This window comes from Talpa europaea (genome assembly GCF_964194135.1).
Source record: "Talpa europaea genome assembly, chromosome: X".
NCBI lineage: Eukaryota > Metazoa > Chordata > Mammalia > Eulipotyphla > Talpidae > Talpa > Talpa europaea.
Window position 1 is genome coordinate 52,659,047 of NC_140081.1, and position 23,645 is coordinate 52,682,691.

The 23,645-nt window shown below is 36.4% G+C and overlaps 1 protein-coding gene across 1 annotated transcript in view; it reads right to left on the bottom strand.

Annotated features, from left to right (window-relative positions):
* Window positions 1-813: 813 nt before the first annotated feature.
* Window positions 814-23,645, bottom strand: part of BRWD3 (bromodomain and WD repeat domain containing 3) — a gene marked incomplete at both ends in the record, with an annotated part of 168,940 nt that continues 146,108 nt past the window's right edge. The window contains 8 exons of the mRNA XM_084259146.1: window positions 814-1,568; window positions 7,100-7,258; window positions 7,819-7,916; window positions 8,293-8,456; window positions 9,862-10,014; window positions 11,625-11,699; window positions 19,149-19,289; window positions 21,348-21,404. Of these exons, the coding sequence (XP_084115272.1) occupies window positions 814-1,568; window positions 7,100-7,258; window positions 7,819-7,916; window positions 8,293-8,456; window positions 9,862-10,014; window positions 11,625-11,699; window positions 19,149-19,289; window positions 21,348-21,404 (1,602 nt within the window). The remainder of the gene's footprint in view (window positions 1,569-7,099; window positions 7,259-7,818; window positions 7,917-8,292; window positions 8,457-9,861; window positions 10,015-11,624; window positions 11,700-19,148; window positions 19,290-21,347; window positions 21,405-23,645) is intronic.

A 23,645-nucleotide genomic window follows, 5' to 3' on the forward strand; every position in this document is an offset into this window, starting at 1 on the left:
CACAAGTTCTATTAATATAATAAAATATAACAGGAAAAGAAAATGGATGCAAGAAACTTTTGCATTTGGCACCTTGTCTAGATTGATACCTCAAGTATTCTTTTTTAATAAAGTTAATGCATACATCATCAGGACACACCACAAAGATTTGCTACATATTTACAAGGCACCAACCCTTTCTCACCTTTAACATGAATTAAGCAAATCAATGAAAAGCATATCGAGGACCCCCCACCCCCCAAAAAAAACTGTAGTATAAATATATACTTCAGTTTAGTACATTTCATGAAAGTTTGGCCTGGGTAGAGTAAAATAATCCAGATCGTTCTTACAATATAGAAACTGTAAACATTTAATAGCTGCCTTTAGGATTGGTGTATTGTGCAAAAGTTATTATTACTGGGTACAGGAATCAAAATGGCAAAAACAAACTATATAAAACTCTATAAGAAGGTGCTATACTTCTGTGATACAAAAGCAAAAGAGGGATATTCCATTGAGATAAAAATGTCATGCTACTCTTAAGAAGCTGAATAATGCTCCTTTAATGTAGTAAATCTGTAGTGTGTCTGTGATATGTGTGTGTGGGGGGCAATTTTTTCTTTAAATTTAAGGCCTAATGAGTAAGGCTTGTTTGAACAAATGAAGTGTGGAGGTCAAAAGTCTTGAAACAAATGTATACTGGCATAATGGAAAAGCACCAATGTGAAAGGAAGCAGAAGTCCCCACACAACTTGCTTTGTAGATTTCCTGGTAAATTCCCTGCAGTAGAAGGCCATTGAAATTTTTAAATTATTCTAAATTTAATAACTGTTAATAATTCCATCCCATGAGATGGCTAACCCTGGCTTTTTCTGTCATTTTACGCACTCTGCCTGATCTGGATGTACCAAGATTCAGAGGATCTTCAGTGGACACAAAGTTGTCATTATCAGAATCATCATTATATAAAACAGTCCTTCTGCCTTGGTTTCTTGTTTTAATTCGAGGCAGTCTACTAAAACGTCCTGAAAACATAGTATCAAATTCATCATCTGCAATGCGTGCACGTTTGGCTCTGGTGGCTCCTCTAGAAGCGCCTCTTCCTCCTCTCCCTCTCCCTCTCCCCCTACTACCACCTCCACCTCTTCCTCGACCCCCACGGCCCCTGCCTCCTCTTCCTCTGCCTCCCCTACTCCATCTACCCCATCTACCCCATCTGCCCCTTCCTCCTGTGCCTCTCATCTTCCAGTTTCTTTTTCCATTGGCATGTTGCTTTCTTAGTTTTCTTTTAGGCCTGGTTTGTATGAATTTGCTATAGTCATGGTCTCCATCTACATAATCTTGATCTGTTCTGGAAGTTGATTCAGAGTCAGAATCAGAACCACAGGTACTTTCAGAACTTAAACTGGATCCTAACTCTCCACTCTCTGAGGAAGATGAATGTGATTTCTCCTTTGTTTCTTTTTTCTCTTTCTCTTCTCTTCCCATGTTTTCATCTTCTTCTGATGCACTAAGAAGTTTTCTCTTGATTCCTGTCCGGGGCTCTCTGCCATCACCATTTGTAAGGGGTCCATCAAGGGAGTGATCTAAATCAAGATGAATGATTTTTTAAAGTTAAGCTTTGATATTAATAAAATGGTTATTTAGGTTTAAATGTAAAATAAACAGTCTATCACAAAAATTTTTGGTACTCAAAGAAAGATGGGATAAAATCATGGAGGGTTTTGGAGTGTGAATCTAAATCTGTTGGATATGATATGGAAGACACTCAAGTTGTGTTTTCCCTAATATTTTTTCTCTGGAGGAGGGAATGCAGGGAGAAGGACATGGAAGTGGGAGAATGGGCGGTGAGTTAGCTGGGCAGATATTTAAGTGCAGAACTCTAGGAAGAATTATCTGGGAATATATATCAGAATAATTTCATTAATTTCTTCAACAAATTCTTTCTGGTTACCTATTATGAGTCAGGCATTGCTTGGAGTTTTGGATATGGCAATAAATGAGAAAAAGTTCTTGCTCTTTCAAATTATATTTTGGTAGACAAAAGTTGAGAGACAATAAAGTGAGCAAATGAATGATCAAATATTAACTAATGATATGCACTGCAAAGAAAAAGAAAGAGGGCAAGAAAAATGTGAAAAATTAGGGTATTTTAGACAGGGAAGACCTTTTTTTTCCAAAGATCTAACTTTTTCCATTTATGCATACAAGAACTGGGGTGAAGGCCAGAGGTGCAGGGGTTAGCAGGTGAGAGGATTCACCAGAGACAGAGTAAGGAGTCGGACAGGCAGATCCACTGAAACACACTGCTGAGGGGAGCAGCGGGCAAGACAGGAGAGGTCTGCTGTGCCATGTGGGTTAGCTCCCTGGCTGGGGATCCAACCCGCATCGCAGTGACTGGTAATAACCCAACAGTGCTGAGACTCAATCCCTGCACCACCAGGGAGACCACAGGGAAGACTTTTTTATGGCAATAGTATCAGAGAAAAGAATCTAACAAAGTGAAATCTGGAGAAAGAGCATTCCAGAAGAAATATAAACCAGTTTTACTGCAGTGGAAAAGAAAAACAGAGGGTAGTAAGCAATGACTGCCAGTGGAAAGGTTTTCAAGGTGGAGAATGACAAGATCTGATTTACAAGTTTTAAAGAGTGCTATTGTTGGCTTCCCTGGTGGTGCAGGGGGTTAAGCACCGCACTATGAAGCAATCTGCAGCCTCTGCAGCACGAGTTAGATCCCCAGCTGGCAAGGGAGAAACCCACACGGCGAAGTAGACCTCTCCTGTCTCGCCCACTGCTCCCCTCAGCAGTGTGTTTCAGTCAGTCTGCCTGTTTTGTTCCGCACTCTGCCTCTGATGAATCCTCTCACCCCTCCCAATCTCTGGCCTGTACCCCAGCTCTTATATGCATAAAAAAAAATAAATCTTAAAAAAAGAGTGCTATTTTCACTGTAGAGGCAACAGATTACAAAGGAGGCAATATTGGAAGCAGAAGCCATTTGGAAGCCCACTAGAATAGTCGAGTTAAGACATGATAAGGAAGGTACCAATAGAGGTGATGGAAAGTGATTAAATTTGGAGTATTTCTTTCTAAAGGAGCCTCCACAATCAACCTCTGTTATTAAAGCTTGAACTGACAGGAATTGCTGAACAGATCAGATGTCAAGTATTAAGCACAAAATGAGGATCAACTCTCAGGTTTTATGATCTGAGCAAATGAGTAATAGAGATATTTTGTTAAACTGGACAACACTGAAGGGGGAAATAGATTTGGACAGGTTGGTTAAAAAAAGTCAAGATTCCAAGTTAAGACATTAAAAAAGTAAAATGGAAAAATTTAGGTGGCTATACCAGTCTAGTGCTCAGGGGAGATTTGGATATAGCTAGAGATATAATTTGGAAAATTATCAGTAAAGAGATGATATTTAGGTCAAGAAAACTAAGAGCTCATTAAGAAAACAAGTAAAGAGGGAAAAGGTGGCTAAGGACTGAGATCCGGGATATTCCAACATTTAAAAATACTGAAGAACCAGCAAAGACTGTTGAGAAGAAATGGCTAGTGAGGTAAGATGAAAACAGGAGAGTGGACTGGAAAGATTGGAAGTAGCAAAGTCTAAGGTTGTACAGTAAACACTGTAACAAGATTAGTCTAATAGTCTAGGTGTTATGGAATAAATTATGTCCACTCCTCCTAGTACCTATGTGGAAGACTGAATCCCCATTGTGACTGTATTTGTAAATAGGGTCTTCAAGGCAGAAATTAAATTATATGATTATAAGGGAGGGGTGGGCCCTAATGCACTAAATGATGTCTTTATAAGAAGAGGAAGAGACACACCAGTGAATATTTTCTCTCCCCATCTGTGAAAAGAAAATCTAAAGCAAAAAGGCAGCTATTTGCAAGCCAGAAAGAGAGCCCTCACCAGACACCAACCCTGCTAGCACCTGATCTTTGAGCTTTAGAACCATGAGAAAATATATGTCGGTTTGAAGTATATGAAGAGGTATTCAACATCTTTAATCATCAGAGAGGTGTGAATCAAAACCACAATAAATATCACCTCACACATGTTAGAAGGGCTAGTATAAAAAAGATAAAGGATAACAAATGTCCATGAGGGTGGAGAAAATGGAACCCTTGCACACTGTTGGCAAGAATATAAATTTGTCAAAATCAACAAAAAACTATGAACCAGAGACACTCTATGGGGGGTAGGGGGCGGGAGGGGAGGGATTGGGGTCAAAATAAAGGGGGTTGCAATTGTATGGGGAATATAAAAATAAAATTTATTATTAAAAAAGAATATAAATTTGTTTATCCATTATGGAAATCAGTATGGATAGTCCTCAAAAAAAATTAAAATAAAACAACCATTTGATCCAGCAATCCTACTTCTGGGTATATAGCCAAAGGAATTCAAAACAGGGTTGTGAAGAGATATCTGTACTCTTATGTTCACTATAACATTATTCACAATAGCCAAAAATCTAAATGTCTTGGTACAGATAAATGAATAAAGAAAATGCGGTGTATATACACATACATATCCTATACAATGGAATATTACTGAGCTTTAAAAAAAGAAGGATGGCCTCCCTGGTGGCCCAAGGGGTTAAGCACCACACTATGAAGCAATCCGCAACCTCTGCAGCATGAGTTCGATCCCTGGCCGGCCAGAGAGAGACCCACATGGCAAAGTAGACCTCTCCTGTCTTGCCCACTGCTCCCCTCAGCAGTATATTTCAGTCAGTCAGCCTGTTCTGCTCCCCACTCTGTCTCTGGTGAATCCTCTCACCCCCCGCATCTATGGCCTACACCCCAGCTATTGTATGCATAAATAAATAAATTTTTTAAAAAAATTAAAAAGAAAAGAAAAAAAGAAGGAAATTTTGCAAATTATCATAATTAGCATGAAATGGAGCTGGAAGACATTATACAAAGCAAAATAAGCAAGACACACAGAGAAATAACACATAATGTCACTTATATGTGGAATCTAAAATCATCATACTCATAGAAGCATAGAGTAAGTTGGTAACCGTCAGGGACTGGGGGGAGGGGAAATGGGGGGGGTGTTGGTCAAATGGTACAAAGAATCAGTTATGCAGGATGAGTAAATTCTGGATAGCTAATGCACAGCAAGTTGACTATAGTTCACATACTGCATTGTATATTTCAAATCTTCTAGAAGGATAAAAATTTTTTTAAACACACACAGTAGCTATGTAGGTATGTTAATTAGTTTGATTATGGTGATCATTTCACAGTATATACATATATTGAAACATCAAATTATATACTTTAAGTATATATATATGTATATATAAATTTTCTCTAAGTATATATAAATCTTTTCTTTAATTATGTGTGTGTATATATATATATATATATGCATATATAAATTTGCTCTTTAAACCACTTAATCTGTGGAATATTACTGTAACAGCCGCAGCTGACTAATATACTAGGCTAGAGAATAAGGGGTTAGCAATAGAAACTACAGACTAGAAATTCAAATGGTATAAAAGAATTGCATAATTCACAAAACCTAGCAACCAACAGGATATGAAGAGTAGAAGGAAAGTCAAAGAACACTGCAAAATCTTAAACTGGGTGACTATGAAGATGGTGGGCGGTGCCAGTAATTAAAACAATGAGTTCAGAAAAAGAAGAAAGTTTCAGACAGAAAGATGGATGATAGCACTCAAAGGGAAATTTTTTAGAAAGCACTTGAAAATGAGGCTGCTAGAATAAAGAGATTTTAAGGACAGATATATGAATCTGGAGAGTCATCAGCATGACTGATGTAGCCATCAGATTCCTTCCCCCCCCCCAAAAAAAAAAAACCACCCAAAACCGAAAAGCCATAAACCAGTAGGAAACTGCAAGTAGGGACAAAAAAGAAGAAACAGATACAGAAGAACTAGTAAAGAAATCAGGCAGTAGCGTGCCTAGTGGGGTTAGTCAATTAACATGCAGTCATACAGAGAGATAAAGGAAAGAGGCACTAAAAAAGGACACTGGTTGGTCATTGACAATAACAGGTAATTCTGGGGAAAATAGCTTTTGCAGAGTGGTGGGGACAGAAACCAGAGGATTTACAAAGGATAAAAGAATGCTTAATGAAAGAAAATAGAGATGGAAAGTATTAGGCCATTCTTTCTAAAAGCTTGATGGTAAAGGGAAGGGCAAAAAGAGGAGGAACTAGCACAAACGTATGCAAGATGCAGCAGGATGAGAAGAGAGAATCAAGATACAAATTGAGAAAAGTAAAGACCGTAATTATTTTAAAGTAATCAAATGTGTTTCAATATATCTCACACAACCAATATAAAATATATCTTTCAAAAATCTACTTTTAAGTTAGTCGATATTTAAGTTATTCAAAGCTTCAATAATGCTTTATTAAAAATTTATATAAAATAAAAATGTGTTTTTGTAGAAAGATATTTGTAAAAGCTTATTATTAACTATTAAGAAATTTCAAAACAGAATAACCTATTGGAACTTTCTTTGAACACATTCAAGGTATATAACATAGGACTAAGTGCAAGAAGAAAAGTGAATAACAACTATAATCTTCAAATATTTATAAATGATGCCCCCTGAAATGGTCCAAAATAAATATACAGATAATGAATTAGGTTAGTGATTTCTTCTTAAGCAGTGGAAATTTTTCTTCAAATAGAAGTTACATGGAAGCTCATTATATGAATTAAAAACAAGAACTGTTCTGGTTGAAAAGGGAAGGTTCTTCTAAGAATTCCTGAAGTATCTCTGTGGTTTTCCTAGAAATAGGCAGAGGCTACTCTGAAAATCACTGAATTAGTGAGACATCAGGCCCTAAGGGAAGAGAATGTCTGAGTTTTTTTTCCCTATTCATTTCACATTTTACTTAGAAAGACTACAATGTGCTTAAAAATAACTATTGGGAACGTGCTAAGGGCCTTTTCAGGCTGTGGATATGAAACCCTATCTGCTCAATTTTGACAACATTAAAATCCTCATTAAATAAAATGACATGTTAATTTGTACTACCTAAGTACATCAGTTTTTAAATGATTTGTCTGCCATCCGGAGGAAACAAAGAATAAACACCCTGTCCATATTTTTTTCCTACCTTGTTTAATTGGCAAAACTCTATTCCGAAATGATTTGGCTTTCCCTGGGTCATGGCTATTTCCACTTCGGCTATATCCACTGAAGCTTGATGAAGAAAATGCCCCATCTACTTCATCATCAAGTAGATATAGTGAAAGCCCTTCAGCAGCATCTGAAACTTGCATTTAAAAAGACTGTAATGTTAACATAATTATCATGTTTTCAGGAAAGTTAAATGAGCTATTTTAAAAATTATATCATGCTCAGCTATGTTACTCTAACATCAAAATGAAAACTGCTTGAAGAAGGAAATACATTTTGAGAACAAATGGTTCATTACATGTTTAGCTTTTAAGTACAGAATTTCAGAAAAAAACTGTCCAATGAAACCACCTCCATATATAATGAATCCTTAATTCTTAGGTTGGCAAATATATTGTAGATGAGTATTCTGAGATATTACCAATATTAAAAATCATAAAGCCACAGAGTTTTATAACCATGAGCCTTTAAAACTCATCTAGTCTAAAACCTTCATTTAAAAATGAAGAAACTGTATCAGTTCTGTGGTCTGATGTTTTACTCAGGGCCCCACAGATAGAATATAACTGGGAAAGCACAACTTTCCTACATCTAAATTCATTGCTCTTTGAGCTATAAACCGTGCTGCCTCTTCTACATCCTAAATACCAGCACTAAACTGAGATATATAACACTACAAACAAAAGACATATTTACCAGGAGATGAGAAAGGAGAGCTAGTCCTGGCAAAAGACACTGAGGTATTATGGTCATTTTTCGGCTGCAACTTCATTTGTTTCTGTTTCCCTTTTGGACTAAAGTAAAAATATATAAAAATGAGTAGTTGTTTTTTTTTTTTTTTTTCTGTTAGCAACATATCATGATAGACAGTATGATACAAAATGCTTAAGCTGACCAAAGAAGAAATTTCCTGTTTTTTCAGTGAAATGCCTAAAATTGGGCATACGACAAGGTTAAATTTCAATCATTGAAATTTTAAAAAAGTCTTTGATATAGTCAAATGCATATAAACAGAATTTTGGGAGTTACCATCTCAACTTCACATAGATGCAAGAATTAAAAAAAAACTCTTGGGTCTTGGGATGTCTTAAACGATTCATAAACTTCAAAGATTAGGCAATATATACAAAATGCTTTGAAAACATAAAATGCTATATCAATGTAGCATACCTGGGGGCTCTGCTACTAGATAACGAACTGCTGCTGCTTCTTAGACGTTTTCTGTACCGTGGCCTTTTCCTCTTCTGACTCTGGATTGCTGACTTATATTCAGAGATGATATTTTTAATGTGACTTTCAAATAAGGCAGATAATCGCAGCGTCATGCTATAAATCTGAAAAGGTGAAAATTGTAGTCTTGTTTTACAAACATTTTTAATTATATAAAAGACAGAAACATGCCTGGATCAACATTCCTTCAGACAAGATATAGGAGCTATTTTATATACTTGAAATATTTTTTCTGAAGAATTTTAAAGGTACCATTTTCACCTAAAAATTAATAAATATTTTAAAGATAATAACCAATGGTGGGCTAGGTTAGAATAAAATTTGTATAGATATCCACTGGATATTTTAACTGGAACAATATTCTAAAGGAAAATTTGCAATATGTACTAAAATCCTAAAAAAATAAATATCCTTTGTCTAATAATTTCACTTGTGGGAATTTATCCTAAGGGAATATCCTATAATTGTGCAGATAATATAACTATGCTCAAGAATATTAACATATTTTAGACACAAAATTTTTAATGTCAAATGAAAAACTAGAAATAGCCTGTATCTTTCAATATCTGAACACTAGTGAAATAGCATAGAACTACCACACAGAGGAATATGGAGACATTAAAAATTCTGTTTTCAAACAGTAATAACATAAGAAAAATGTTCATATTTTAAAAGACTCAAAATATAACCTACTGTTCTAAAGAATATATAAACATGAAAGTAAATGTAAGAAATAAATGTTAAAAAATTATGACTGCAGAAAAAAAATCAGTGAAAATTCATTTCATGAGATGTAAGTGGCCAAGTAAAGTAACTATTTTGCAAATAATTTAAAAGTTAATCAGATGCCACTAATCACAAAACACAAAAATTATTGTTACTATCTTTTGTTCTCAAGATATTTAAGTTCTGACAAAACATAGGGACAGTATTAAATGTGAGTATGAATACACTGTTATACCAATAGCATTCACTATTTGTTATAATAAAGGGAACATAAATATTCAAAGCTAACCCAAATATTTCACATATTTAAATGAATAGTGCCAAATACTTTTACGTATCAAATTATTAAAGGGTACTCAAATGACTACCTCTCCTTTCCTTGACCTATCAGGCAGATATAAGTATTATAAAGAGTAAAGAAAAGGCAGGTAGGAGAAAGTTGTTTCATATATATATAAAATTGCAAGGCCTCCCCGCTGGTGCAGCGGTTGAGCGCTGGGTTGCAAAGCTGCCTGCAGCCTCTGCAGCACCAGTTCGATCCCTGGCCGCCCAGGCAAGGGTCCCACATGGCGCGGCAGACCGCTTCTGCCACGCCCGCTGCTCCCCTCAGCAGTGTATTTCGTCAATCTGCCTGCTCTGCTTCCCCCTCTGGCTCTGGTGAATTCTCTCACCCTCCCGCACTTCTGACTGTACCCAATGCTTGTATAAATCAATAAATCTTTTTAAAAAATTGCATAAGCATGTAATTAAATGCTTAATTAACCAAATATTGCTTTCTCATACCCTTGATTTTTTATTAGAGGTATAAGCTTTGGAGTTGCTGAATATTTGGCGGACATCCTTATAAAATTCCAGAGGACTACCATAGTTTCCTGCTTCCAAAGTTTCTTTCACAGTGCTGAAGTCCATAGGAGTGTCTATAACATCTTGATAATCCTACAAAGAAGAATGTGTCATTAAATACAATGGGACTGAGATTGGCAGTACCACTCTGCCATGAAAAAAAAAAAAAAACAAAAATACTGCTTTTCAATCTGCCAAGCACCTCCCCCAAACCCCATACCACTCATTAATTATGTAGAGCTCTTTAGGGGGATCAAAAAACAGAAGGGGTCTGTGGGAAGGCCTTAGCCCTCCACATGCAAATGATAAACCTAATAACCTTATGGGACAAAATAGAAAACCTACAGCCACCAGTTTCAACCCTACAGAGTCCATAATACAGAATTCCATTTGTGGCTTAAAGACAGAAATAATTCCCAGATACCCAACAAAATACAAACAACACTAGATGTATAATTTTCATATACATATATTTACATATATATATAATATCCACATATAACTAAACAGTTCAGTGGTCACAACTTAGCTCCATATTTCTAAGATAGTCCCAGCTACGAAGAGCATTCTACCTAAGATGTCATTAGCTAAGAGTCAAAATCAAATTATATTTGGTGTTTTTCAATAAATGTGACACTTGTTTCAGCTAAGGTCATTCCTTCCATAGATTCAGAACTAGTTTGATCTGATTAGAGAGGGAGATGATTCTATTCTTTTTTTTTTTTGATGGGGCAGGGAGTCTACAGTAACTTTTTTGTAATGGAGAAACCATGCTGCAATAAGTGTACATGATTAGAGCAGATGGTGGATATCTTTCCAGCCCAGCTGGTACAACACACAGGTTAAAACCATAGCCCAGAGCATCCTCTTTCCTGGTCTTCCCTTGCATTTTCTGACTCAGGATAATGATTAGTGACTGTACAATAGAACAAAGGTGTGAGGTACAACTGGGCAGAGGCAACAAGAATGATTCCATTTTAACCTAAAATCTTTTAAGTATAGTTCATATTTCTAGGGTTACCCTATGGTATTTTCATTGAAATTAAACCTATACATACCATAACCCTCAATAAGTATACTTCAGAGTAAAAACCACAGTATTATATACTTATCCTATTTTGAATCAGGAAGAAATAAAATCAATTATCCCTTTTCTCTCAATGGAGAAGCTAAAGAACTAGAGGAAATGGCAGAGGAAAGTTATTACAAAAAAAATATTTTTTGACTTATGAGAACACATGATTGTTCTTTATATATATATTTAACATTTTTTTTTGCTTAAATCATAAAAACTAAAACTGTATTCTAACACAGTGTGGCTTGTGGAACAGATTTTTACAGAGGAAAACTGTTACATAATATGATAACCAAAACTGAAAAGACCCAGTAAGCCTGTATAAAGGTTCTCGTAGGAATAATCAACTACAATATAGACATAAAAATTGATGCTATTTACTTTGTTCCAATGGCTTAGGATCTGTAAAAGCAAATAAACATCTATATGGATGCTACTTGACTTGTTGACTTAAAATACTAAAATATAAACAGCAACCAAAAAAGCCAAAGAAAAGGGTAAAAAGAGAGTAAACAAAGACGGAAAACAGCTTTATAAATTATAAAAAAAGTGTACAGTATGGAGGTTTTATAAGAAAAGTAACATGAAAACAACCAACATGTGTCTTTTAAGAGACAACTAGGCCTACCTCAGAAAGAGATGGATCTTGTTGTCTTTCTGGAATAACTGACTCTGAGGATTCGCCCTCTTGCTCTTGATGGTTCTATTAAGGTGAAAAAGATACATTGTGTTTCTAGACCACCAGAACAAAATATCAAGACTTGCAATGCAATTATGATTTAAGGCACAAAGATCAATAAATAGGAATTATAACTTTACTGGCTATATTTTAATATAACTTTACTGGCTATATTTTAAGATTAATAGATTCTACATTTAACATTCTCCTCGATTACAGAAAAACACGAGCTAATTTATTGCACCCAAACTCCTTACAAACAAAGCAGCTTTGCTGAACATAATTTGTTCCTTATTTGCATATTTTCCCCAACTGAAATATGTATGTGCAGAAAATACTGATGTTTACTAGGTTTCATCAAAAGATGGTGTGACATATTACACCGTTACTCAGAAAAAGTTAAAATAGGCTTGTTATCTATACTAAAATGTTATTCAACATTTAAATATATATACTCCTAGAAAACAAATACTATAATTTAAGTTCTTACACTTTTATCTTTTTTTTTAAGATTTATTTATTTATACAAGCACTGGGTACAGTCAGAAGCGTGGGAGGGTGAGAGAATTCACCAGAGTAAGAGTGGAGAACAGAACAGGCAGACTGATGAAATACACTGCTGAGGGTGCGGGCAGCTTCACAGCCCAGCACTCAACCGCTGCACCACTAGGGGAGGCCCCACTTTTATCTTTGATGAAAATAAAAGTGATAATGGAAACTCCACCTACAACAGGGCCAGACAGAGAGGTATGGATCATCCTCTCCCCTAACCATTACACTAAAAGGAAAATAAAATTAGCATAAAATTTGCTCAAAGGAAGTTCTGTAGGTTCCATGATAGATATGGAGGTCTTTCCCATGGAGGCTTTGTGCTGAGGTTGGTGGCTTGCTGTGAGGATGGAGAGAAAAGAAGGAAACATGGTCTCAGATAGGACTGTAACAATTCTGGCCTGTGGAACAGGATTGGAGGGCTACTACAATGGTCCTACCAGACTTTTCAGAGAGGGGTTGGGGCAGACAGACATGCACATGCACAAGAATGCAGGCTAGGTCGTTGGGAGTTTGGCAGTCAGCCGAACAGATAAGAGAGGTCCCTATCGGCTCCCAGAGGAAAGACAGGACACCCCTCTACTCCTCTTGGAGCTGCTCTGGGCACTGTCTTAGACAGTCTGGCATAAGGGAATCTGGTAGTTAAATGGTGTAGGCGGGAGAAACTCCTCCCTACTCCCTTCAGAAAAACCCAAGTGAGGAGTACTCAGCAACCTGCACATCAGGGCTTTTGTCTGGCAGCAGGCATTGCCCAACAACCAGGGTCCTGGAGCCACCTGTCCAGGAGTGCAAGGCAGCCTATGTCTGGATGCTCACACCTTGTGGGTCAATGTCTAGCAGTCATGCCCAATGACTCAAGCTTAATGAAATATGCCTCACATCATAGAAGAAAGAAACAAGGAGGCGGGACAGGAATTTAGGAAACCTGAAGCGAGCCTGCTTTAGAGAGAGAAAAAAGAGGAGATAGAATTGACCTATCTGTCTGGAAGAGCCTCCATACCTCACCACGACTGAAACTATGTATTTGAGTCTCAGCTCCCCATGCTGCCTTCATATGTCACCAAGGAAAACAAAGGAGACAAACAAACTTAAACCAGAGAGCACCAACTGTAACTATGTAAAAAAAAGCCACACACATGCCTAGGAAGCAAGAAATAGCTGAAAACAAGATGAAAAATCATAAGTATTGCAGAACATGGAAAGAGGACACAGAAATAGAGGACCTAATAGACAAAGATATTAGAATAACAATTTAAAAAATGCTATATGAAGTACTGGAAGGACAATCAAACACAGAAAGTGCAGGATTTTACAAAAGGGATCCAGGAACAAAAAAAGAGTTATTCACTGAAAAGACTGAAGACATTGAAAGAACACAAAACAGACACTGAAGAAAATGAGGATAAATATGGAAAATATATTAAATAGATTTAAGCTGGCAGAAGAATTATGATAATGGAAGATACAAATGTAAAAATGATGCAAATGGAAGTAGAGAGTAATAAGACAGGAAAAATGAAGAAACTCTAGGAGAAGTATCAGACTTAATTAGAAAAGTAAACATAACAACACTGGATAGTCAAGAAGGAAAAGAGAAAGGGGAACAGCGACAATATTCAAAGAAATACTAACAGAACTTCCTGAAACTAAGAGATAAACAGGGATATTCAGATAGCCAATTAATACCTAAAATTCTAAATGCAAAACGACCTCATCAAGAGGTAGAGAAAATAAAGAATGCATCATACACAAGCACCTTGATAAAGTTCTCTTCTTTTTTCAGCAGTTACTCTTCAGGCTAGAAGAGATTGGAATGATGTGTTCACAAACCTAAAAAAAAACAAAACCTGCCAGCCAAGAATATTCTATTCTGCAAAATTATCATTCAAGTATGGAAGTGAAATAAAAGCATTCCCAAACAAAAGGTAATGGACCTTATCAACACCAAATCTGCCCTACAAGAAATGTTGAAATGAGTTCTTTTATAAAAAAAGCAACATAAAACACAGAACCTTGATAGAAATGACAAAAGGAATATATAATCAGAAGTATGAACAAGGATAAAATGAGATAACACCACAAAAGGGGAGGAAGAAAGGGTGAGAAATTGTATAATGACAATTCGATATCAGCTCATAAAGGACTTTCTTAAACAAAAGCTTGATAAAACCCTCTTGGAAAACACAAAGCAACAATCTAGAAAAGAGAAACACAGAAGAAATGCAGAAGCTGAAGCAACATCCCCCAAAAGTCATCCAAATGAAGAAGCAAAGAGAAGCAAATGGAAAAAGAAACAACAAAAGATTAAACAGCCTTAAAATGAAAGATAGAAACAATAAATAAACCTAATGCATCAATCATCATCCTAAATAGTCCAAACTCACCAATTTAAAAGGCAAATAACAAACTGGATAAAAATACAGGGCCTCCCCGGTGGCGCAGCGGTTGAGCACTGGGTTGCGAATCTGCCCTCAGCCTCTGCAGCACCGGTTCAATCCCCGGCTGCTCCCCGGCCACCGGAGGAGGGTCCCACATGGCGTGCAGACCTCTCCTGCCGCCCGCTGCTCCCCTCAGCAGTGTACTTCGGTCCTTCTGCCTGCTCTGCTCCCCGCTCTGGCTCTGGTGAATTCTCTCACTCTCCCACGCTTCTGACTGTACCCAGTGCTTGTATAAATAAATAAAAATAAATCTTAAAAAAAAATACAAAAGCCATCTATAATTTGCATACAAGTTACTCATTAAAAACCTAAAGACAAACACAAACTTAGAATGAAAGACTGGAGCCAGGTATCTCAAGCCAGTAACACAAAGAAAAAGGCAGGAACTGCTATTCTCATAGCTAAAAAATTAAGACTTTCAGTTAAAAAAAGGTAATAAGGGACAAAGAATGATAATATGTAATAATCAAGGGAACAATTCATCAAGAAGATATAACTGTCATTAATATTTATGTACCTAATTATATGAAATGATTATTAGCAGAGATAAAGCAACAAACTACCAAAAACACAATAGTTGAGTTCAATACATCCTTACCAAAGGGATAAATCATCCAGAAAGTTAACAAGGAAATAGATCCTTTAAATGGTGTAATGGACCAGGTGCGATTTACAGACTTTTTCAGAACCTGCCATCCCAAAACAATGAATACACATTCTTCTGAAGTGCACACAAACTTTCTCAGGTACAGATTATATAGGCCACACAACATGTCTCAAAAACAGTATGAATATAAAAATTATGACAAGCATTATCTCTGATCACAATGGTGTCATGATAAAAATCAAGCACAAAAATAAAAAACAAGACATGTGGAAACTAAAAAAAAAAAATGCTTTTCAATAACTCCTGTGTCAAAGAAAACCACTGGAGAAATTTAAAAGTATTGGAAGACTAATGAAAGAGGAGAGATAAGCACCAGATCACATGGGATGTCCTAAAAGTGGTTTTATGAGGAAAGGACATAGAAATACAGGCTCAAATCAGTTAACAAGAAAAATATCAAGTAAATAACCTAACATGACAACAGAAGGAATTATAAAAAGAAGAAAAAACGAAAGCAAAAAATCAGATCATAAATAATAAAAATTAGAGGAGAAATAAATGAAATGGAAAACAAAAAGATAGTTCAAAAGATCAATGGAGGTGCGCAGACCTCTCCTGCCACCCGCTGCTCCCCTCAGCAGTGTACTTCGGTCCTTCTGCCTGCTCTGTTCTCCGCTCTGGCTCTGGTGAATTCTCTCACCCTCCCGTGCTTCTGACTGTACCCAGTGCATGTATAAACAAAAAACAAACAAATAAATAAATAAATAAATAAACATGCCTCTATTAAAAAAATAATAATAATTAAAAAAAAAAGATCAATGGAACCAAGAGCTGCTTCTTTGAAAGGATTAAACAAATTAATAAACCCATAGCTAAAGCTCACTAAGAAGTGAGGAAACCCAGATAAAAAGAATCAGAAATGAGAGAGTCAAAATTACAACAAATGTCACAGAAATACAAAAGATCGTTAAGAAACTACTATAAATGTCTTTATGCAAACAAACTGAACAGCTAGGAGAAATGCATGGACTTTTAGAAACATACAACCTTCCAAGACTGAACCAGGATGAAATTAACAACTTCTTCAGCAGACCAGTCACAAGTGCAGAAACTGAAAGAGTAATCAAAATTCTGTCTAAGAACAGAAGCAGAGGATCAGATGTATTCTCTAGTGAATTCTATCAAACTTTCAAAAAGGAACTAATACCTAACCTCATATTCTTCAGAAAAAAAAATCAAAGAGGGTGGAAAGCCCCTTAAGGGTAACGTACCTTGATTCCAAAACCAAAGGACAGGCAAAAAACAAAAAATATAGGCTGATATCTCCGATAACATAGATGCAAAAATCCTCAATAAAATGTTAGCAAATTGAATCTAGCAGTATATCAAGAGAATCATCTATCATGATCAAGTAGGTTTCATGCCAGAGATGTAGGGTTGTTTTAAAATATGGAAATTGATCAATGTCATTCACCAGATACACAAAAAATACAAGATGAAAGTTATATGATCATTTCAATAGATGCCCAAAAAGAATTTGACAATATTCAAAACACATTTAGGATACAAACTCCAATGAAATGAGAATAAATGGAACTTATCTCAACATAATAAAGGCCATATGTAACAAACCCATGGACAATAAATATCATATACAATGGTGAAAACCTGAAGTCATTTCCTCTAAGATGAGGAACAAAATAAGGAATTCTATACAGAAAATACCATATACAAATATTAATTCAAAATGGATTAAAGGTTTAAATATAAGAACTGAAACCATAATATACTTAAAAGAAAACACAGATGATACACTACTGGACATCAACCACAGAGCTGTATTTGTAGACACATCTCAATGGCAAAGGAAACAAAAGCAAAAATAAACAAATGGGACCACATCAAACTACAATGTTTTCAACACTTTGACAGAAACAATCACAAAAACTAAAAGGCAACCTATGGAATTGGGATAACGTATTTGCCCATCACACAACTCACAAGGGATTAATTTCCAAAATATATACAGAACTCATACAATTCAACAACAACAAAAAAACACACCAAAAAAAAAAATATCAAAAATGAGCAAAATACCGAAGCAGACACTTCTTCAAAGACTTCAGCTGGCCGAATGGTACATGAAAAAATGTTCAATCTCACTTATTATAAGGGAAATGCAAATCAAAATCACAACATCGTGATCACAACATCACAGGGATATCACAATTATCCCTGTGATAATGACTTATATAAATAAGAATGGGAACAAGAACTGTTGGCAAGGATATGGAGGAAAAGGAGCTCTGATCCACTGTTGGTGGAAATGTAACTTGGTGCATCCTCTTTAGAAAATGATATGGAGATACCTTAAAATGGAAATAGCACATAATACAGCAATACCACTGATAGGTATTTACCCAAAGAATATCAAAACTCTAATACAAAATGATTTCTACACTCCTATATTCACATCTCTAGAGTAGAGGGAACAGGAGGAGATAGGGGAAGGAAGGCGATAGGAAATTGGCTTGGGAGTTTTGGTACAAGGTGAGTACAAGAAATGCATATATGGAAGTTTGAAAATGTACCCCCAAAGTTATATAGATATGCAAGTGAATGACAAAATAATAAAATCTGAGAAAAGTGATTAACAGATGTTGGTTATTATAAGTGATCGTATTGTATAAAATATTTGGTATAAACAGGACTGATATATGTTGCCAAGGGTCTATCATGAGTATAAGTGTATTAGTAGTTATTAAACTATATTAAATATCCAAAATACTAGCAGGATCGAATCACAATGATATCTAGGATTCAAATTTGGTTTACAACTGTACAAATTACACTCGAAGTATGTTGGAGGTATTTAGGCATTTAAAAAGTCACAACTAATTCCATGACTTACTTTCCTATTTCAAAAATACACAAGAAAGGAAGGAAGGAAGGAGGGAGGAACAAAGGGGAAATGTGGCTCTTAATTAGATCTTAGCACGGACATTTATGGGAAATTACATTTTAGCAATTTTTTTCCCAGTTAACTGGAGGAATAACAGTCTGCTGCATTTTCTTCTGTTACATGTGGGCTTTTGCCTCACAGGAGGGAATAAGGTTTAAGCATCTCCATTTGACCTGCCAACAATTTAGCTAACACAGAGTAAATTTTTCCTTGGCTTCCACCACCAATTATATGATTGATGACTCTGATTGCATCTTTTGTCCATGCACAGGGATATAGATTAATATGCTAAATTCAGAGTCATCTTCCAAGTTCCATGATCTGAGGGTTTGCCAGTAACTATGGTAAGGAGAACACTGCTTCCATTTCCCATCTTGGCTATAATTTTCTGTCAAGGAACACCAACTCCAATTCAAAATAAAGCCTTTCTTGGTGTGTTGGTGAAAGAGTGCTTTTCTGAATAAGAATGGGAATGTACATATAAAAATTCTTGTCCTAAGAGCGCCGCCAGTCATAATCACTGTGGGTAGAGATGCAGTTGTAATAGAGTGTGTCCTGATAAGTAAATGTAAAGACACAATCATGAAATTCTTGAGCATAATGGCAAATACAGGCAATCAAATCTTGCCATCTCACCTGCACTAAGCCCAGACACAGAGACCCAAGGACACTCAGATGGTCAGATTTTTCATTACTTCCAACTACCTGTAGACTATCTACACCTTAGGTAACACTGCCTCTGGCTTTATAATGTCCAATTTTTGCCCCTCCACCTAAATTCACTGATTTGCTCCAAGCATTTTCTCCCATCCCCTAAATCTCAGAGTGCATTAAAAAAAATGAGCAACACGGACCTTATAATGCTCTATACGCTGCCTTTGGTGAACGCCATGGCAATTATTTAAATAACTACTTACCGGGTAAGAAAGATGATCAGCTGGTTGTCGAAATGGCTCTGCATCTTCACGTTCATAAATAAGGCTCAACAGTTCTTTACATTGTATTCTCCAAGCATCCGGATTATACTTCAAAGACTGTCTTCTGCCTCGGCATTTGACCTGAAGATTTTAATAGAATGATATCTAAAACCGCTTTCCTTAACTCATCATTGATTTTCCCTTGTTTTTTTTTTTTAAATCTTAATAAATAAATCTATGTAGGATGCCTCAGCTGATATTTAAAAGTTTCTTTTTTTTTGTCCAGGCCTTATGGAAAGCAATGTGAAGATTTCTCAAAAGATTAAAAATGGATCTGCCATATTATACTCCTAATCAACCCCAATCCCACTCCTATCCAAAAAGTACGAAACACAATTCAAAAGGAAACCTGAAGTCCCATGTTTATAGCAGCACTCTTTATAATAGCCAAGACATGGAAACAACCTAAATGCCCCAAAACAAATGAGAGGATCAAGAAGACATGGTACACACACACACACACACACAGATACTACTCAGCAATCAAAAAGGATAAACTCATGCTAATGGCCGCGACATGGACAGACTCAGAAGGTATTATACTAAGTGAAATAAGCCAGAAGGAGAAAGATAAATACTGGATAGCATCACTTACATGTGGAATATAGGAAAAAACAAAGGATCAGACAAAGAGAAACTTAAAACTAACCCTTGAAAACTAACCATTGATCTTAGGCTTCTGGCAGGGTAAGGGGGGAGGAAAGGAGTGAAAACAAGGGGATGGGGAATAATACAATATAGTGTGGTGGGGTCCATGGGTGCTTTGGTGGAGGGAGGGCTACAGTGACTACACCTGGGGGTAAGGAAATCTTACACTGTCAAAATACTAGCAAGAATAATGGTACTTAAATAACAATAAAAATTAAAGAAATTTTTAAATAATAAAAAAAATTCATGAGATTGCTATGTACCTTCTCCTACTTAACTAAAAATAAAATTTTATCTGAAATGTGAAAAAAAGTTTTTTATTTTAAATTAGACATCATCCTCCCTGGTAAAAATGAAAGCCAAATATTATATTCATGGAAATGGCATGAATTTGAGTATTATGACTTTCCATTTTAAGAAAGTCTGAAGCTCAAATAAAATAGAGGAATTAATGGCTTTTCTCTCTACAAGATAATAATTATAATGCATTAATATCTACTGTATTAGCACTATAATTTCCTCAAAATAAAACTTAAATGATACCTCTCTGTGAGTAAAACCTTTGGGGTCATGATAGATTCTGGCCTTCACAATTTGATGCCTTTCAGTATTTCAAAGGAACGTTTTCCTATAACACATTGATGACAGAATAAACATATCTAATTATCATCAATAATAGGGAACTATACAGAACAGAATTAAAGGAACAGAAGGTTATTTTTATCAGGGCTTACTTGTAAGTTTGACACTTGAAGGTGTTTGGGAACTTGGCATTTGAACTGTTTACTGCAAAAAATAGGATTTGTGCTGAACACCTGTTTTCCTATGCTTTCCAGCTTTCTGGAGGTATGGAATCTTGGCATGTCTAGTGAGATGATCCCTGCATAATCAACCACCTGCCAATAAAATGCTTGGAGACTGAGTGTCCAAAGACACACATGTTGCTATATAGTCACTGCTGGGAGAAGAGAGTGTATTTTGTGTGGCCCCTTGGAGGAGGGAGAGAGCATTAAGAAGCCTGTACATGGATTCCTCTAGACAAAGCCTATGTCCTTTTCCCTGTGATCTAGTTGTGTATCCCCTTTTTAAAAAGATTTACTTATTTATGCATACAAGAACTGGGGTACAGGCCAGAGGTGCAGGGGGTGAGAGGATTTACCAGAGACAGAGTGGGGAACAGAACAGGTGGAATGACTGAAATACACTGCTGAGGGGAGCAGCGGGCGATTCAGGAGAGATCTGTCATGCCATGTGGGTCAGCTCCCTGGCCGGCTGGGAATTGAACTCATGCTGCAGTGGCTGCCCATAGCTTCATAGCGCTGCAAGTTAACCCCTTGCACCATCAGGGAGGCCCCCAGCTGTGTATCCTTACTGTGTCACAGTAATAAGACTTTAGCAATTTGAAACAACTGCATATAATGAGCTCTGTGATTCTCTCTAATAGTTCTCCAAACAGGTAGAGTTGGTCTTAGGGATCATTTATTCACTTACCCTTCTTCCAGAAGAAGTACCAGGACCATCTGAATCTAAATCAACCATTTCTGTATCCTAAAATTAAGAGCGGATAATGAGAGATGTTAATGTTACATTTAGTGGCTTATAAATTAGATAGATATTTTCAAAGTAATGGCAAGTACAATCACAATTAACTTCCTCATTGGAGTAGACAGCAGAACAAAAGTTGGAGGGAGACTGACACCAAAGTTTGTCTATATGATGTGTACAAGGTGGACAATATACTAGGAAAAGAGAAAAGATTTAAGAATACAGAAAAGGTACAGTGAATGGTATCTAAAGCTGCACATAAATGTCAGCATTTCACAAAAACTTATTTTATATGACATACATATTTAATATACTATGAGTTATTCATGATTAAACTTTTGCTAGTTCATGAAATACATCTCTTTTCTATAGGGAAAATACTGTGCATTAAAATCTAAGATTCAGTTAAATATCCATCTGAGGGATAAATATTTAATACAAGAGGCAAGGATCAGGTAACACTAGTCACCTAGTGCTAGTGAAACAACTAGGTAATGTCTAGTAGCTCATGAGTTATTGGTACCCCTTTCTAATAAAACAAAATTGTTGAATTACATTGTATTGGGTTGTTGGAAAAGTCATGATGCATTTTTGCAATTCTGGGTATAATATCCAAAGGACATGAAAACAAGATATCAAGGAGATAAAGTTGCATTACCGTGTTCACTGTAGCATCATTTAAAATATCCAAGACAGGGCCTCCCTGATGGCGCAAGGGGTTAAGCACAGCAATATGAAGCTATCTGCAGCCTCTGCAGCAGGAGTTAGATCCCCTGCCAGCCAGGGAGCTACCCACATGGCGCAGTGGACCTCTCCTGTCCAGCTCGCTGCTCCCCTCAGCAGTGTATTTCAGTCTGCCTGTTCTGTTGCTACTCTGTGTCTGGTGAATCCTCTCAGCACCTCTGGCCTGTACCCCTGTTCTTTTATACATAAATAAATAAATCTAAAAAAATAAAAATAAAATATCCAAGACAGGAAAACAATCTAAGTTTTAGTCAAAGTACAACTGTGTAATCTCCATGGAAAGGGGAAGTTCCATGTCCCTGCCCCACCTAATGAAGGGTAGAGCTGAGCCATGAGGGGAAGCTAAGAAGGACTTGAGAGAGAGGACTTGGGAGAAAACTTGGAGGAGTCACTTGGAGCAGAGGCACATTTGGAGAAGAAGCCATGCTTGCTTCTCAGGCTTGGACTTGCACTAGGGACTTGGGAATGTGGAAGGAAACACCTGAGGCAGAGACATGGGTGAGAAACATATGAAGAGACTGACAATTGCAGTTTTTATCTTGACTTTCACTTTGATTTTGCCCCTTTCCTTTCACACTTCCTTCACCCCTTCTTTCCCTTTCCTATGGTTCCCTGCCAAAAGGTACCTTAGACTTATGGCAAGATTTTAGGCCTAGTGGCTCTGCTTTTGGGTCAACTATGTTTACCATTACCAACGGTAAACTATGTTTACCATTTACCCACCAGGAGATGGGTAACTTTGGGTATTTCATAGGGAAACTATTCTTTATCTTCTATTGCATATTGACAGTCTTACACACTAAGAGTATGTTTTGTCTTTATGTGGCAGAACCTATTTAGAGTGTGCAAGTTTGGAGGTGTGAAGGTACCACTCACTCTACCTGCTAACAAAAGAATGAACTGATAGGGATTTGTGGTGGTAGTATAGGTGTGTGTGTATGTATATACACACATACATACACACACAATGGAATGTTACTCAGCCTTGAGAAAGAAGATAATCCTGCCATTCGTAACAACAAGGATGAATTTTGAAGGCATTATGCTAGGTGAAATAAACCAGACAAAGACAAATACTGTGTGGTATCTCTTACATGTGCAATCTTTAAAGAAAAACAAAAGTCAAACGTATAGAAACAGAGTAGAGAAGTGGTTGCCAGAGGCTGGTTAGTGGAGGAAATAGGTAGAGATTGGCAAAGGGGTACAAACTTTCAGCTACAAGATGAATAAGGTCTGGAAATCTAAAAATCTGAAGTAAAACATGGTGACTATATTTGATAATATTGTATTGTAGAAATGAAATTTGCAAAGAGAGTAGAACTTAAATGTTCTCATCAAAAATTAAAAAGAAAATAGAGGAAAAAATAAAGAAAAATGTTGAATTATATTTTACTTTAATTTTCTGTTTTAATCTAAGTACTGCTAGTGTGAAGTGAAATTCTGATTACATCAAATCCAGAATCAAAATGTATTTATGTGAAAGTTCAGAAAAAAATATAA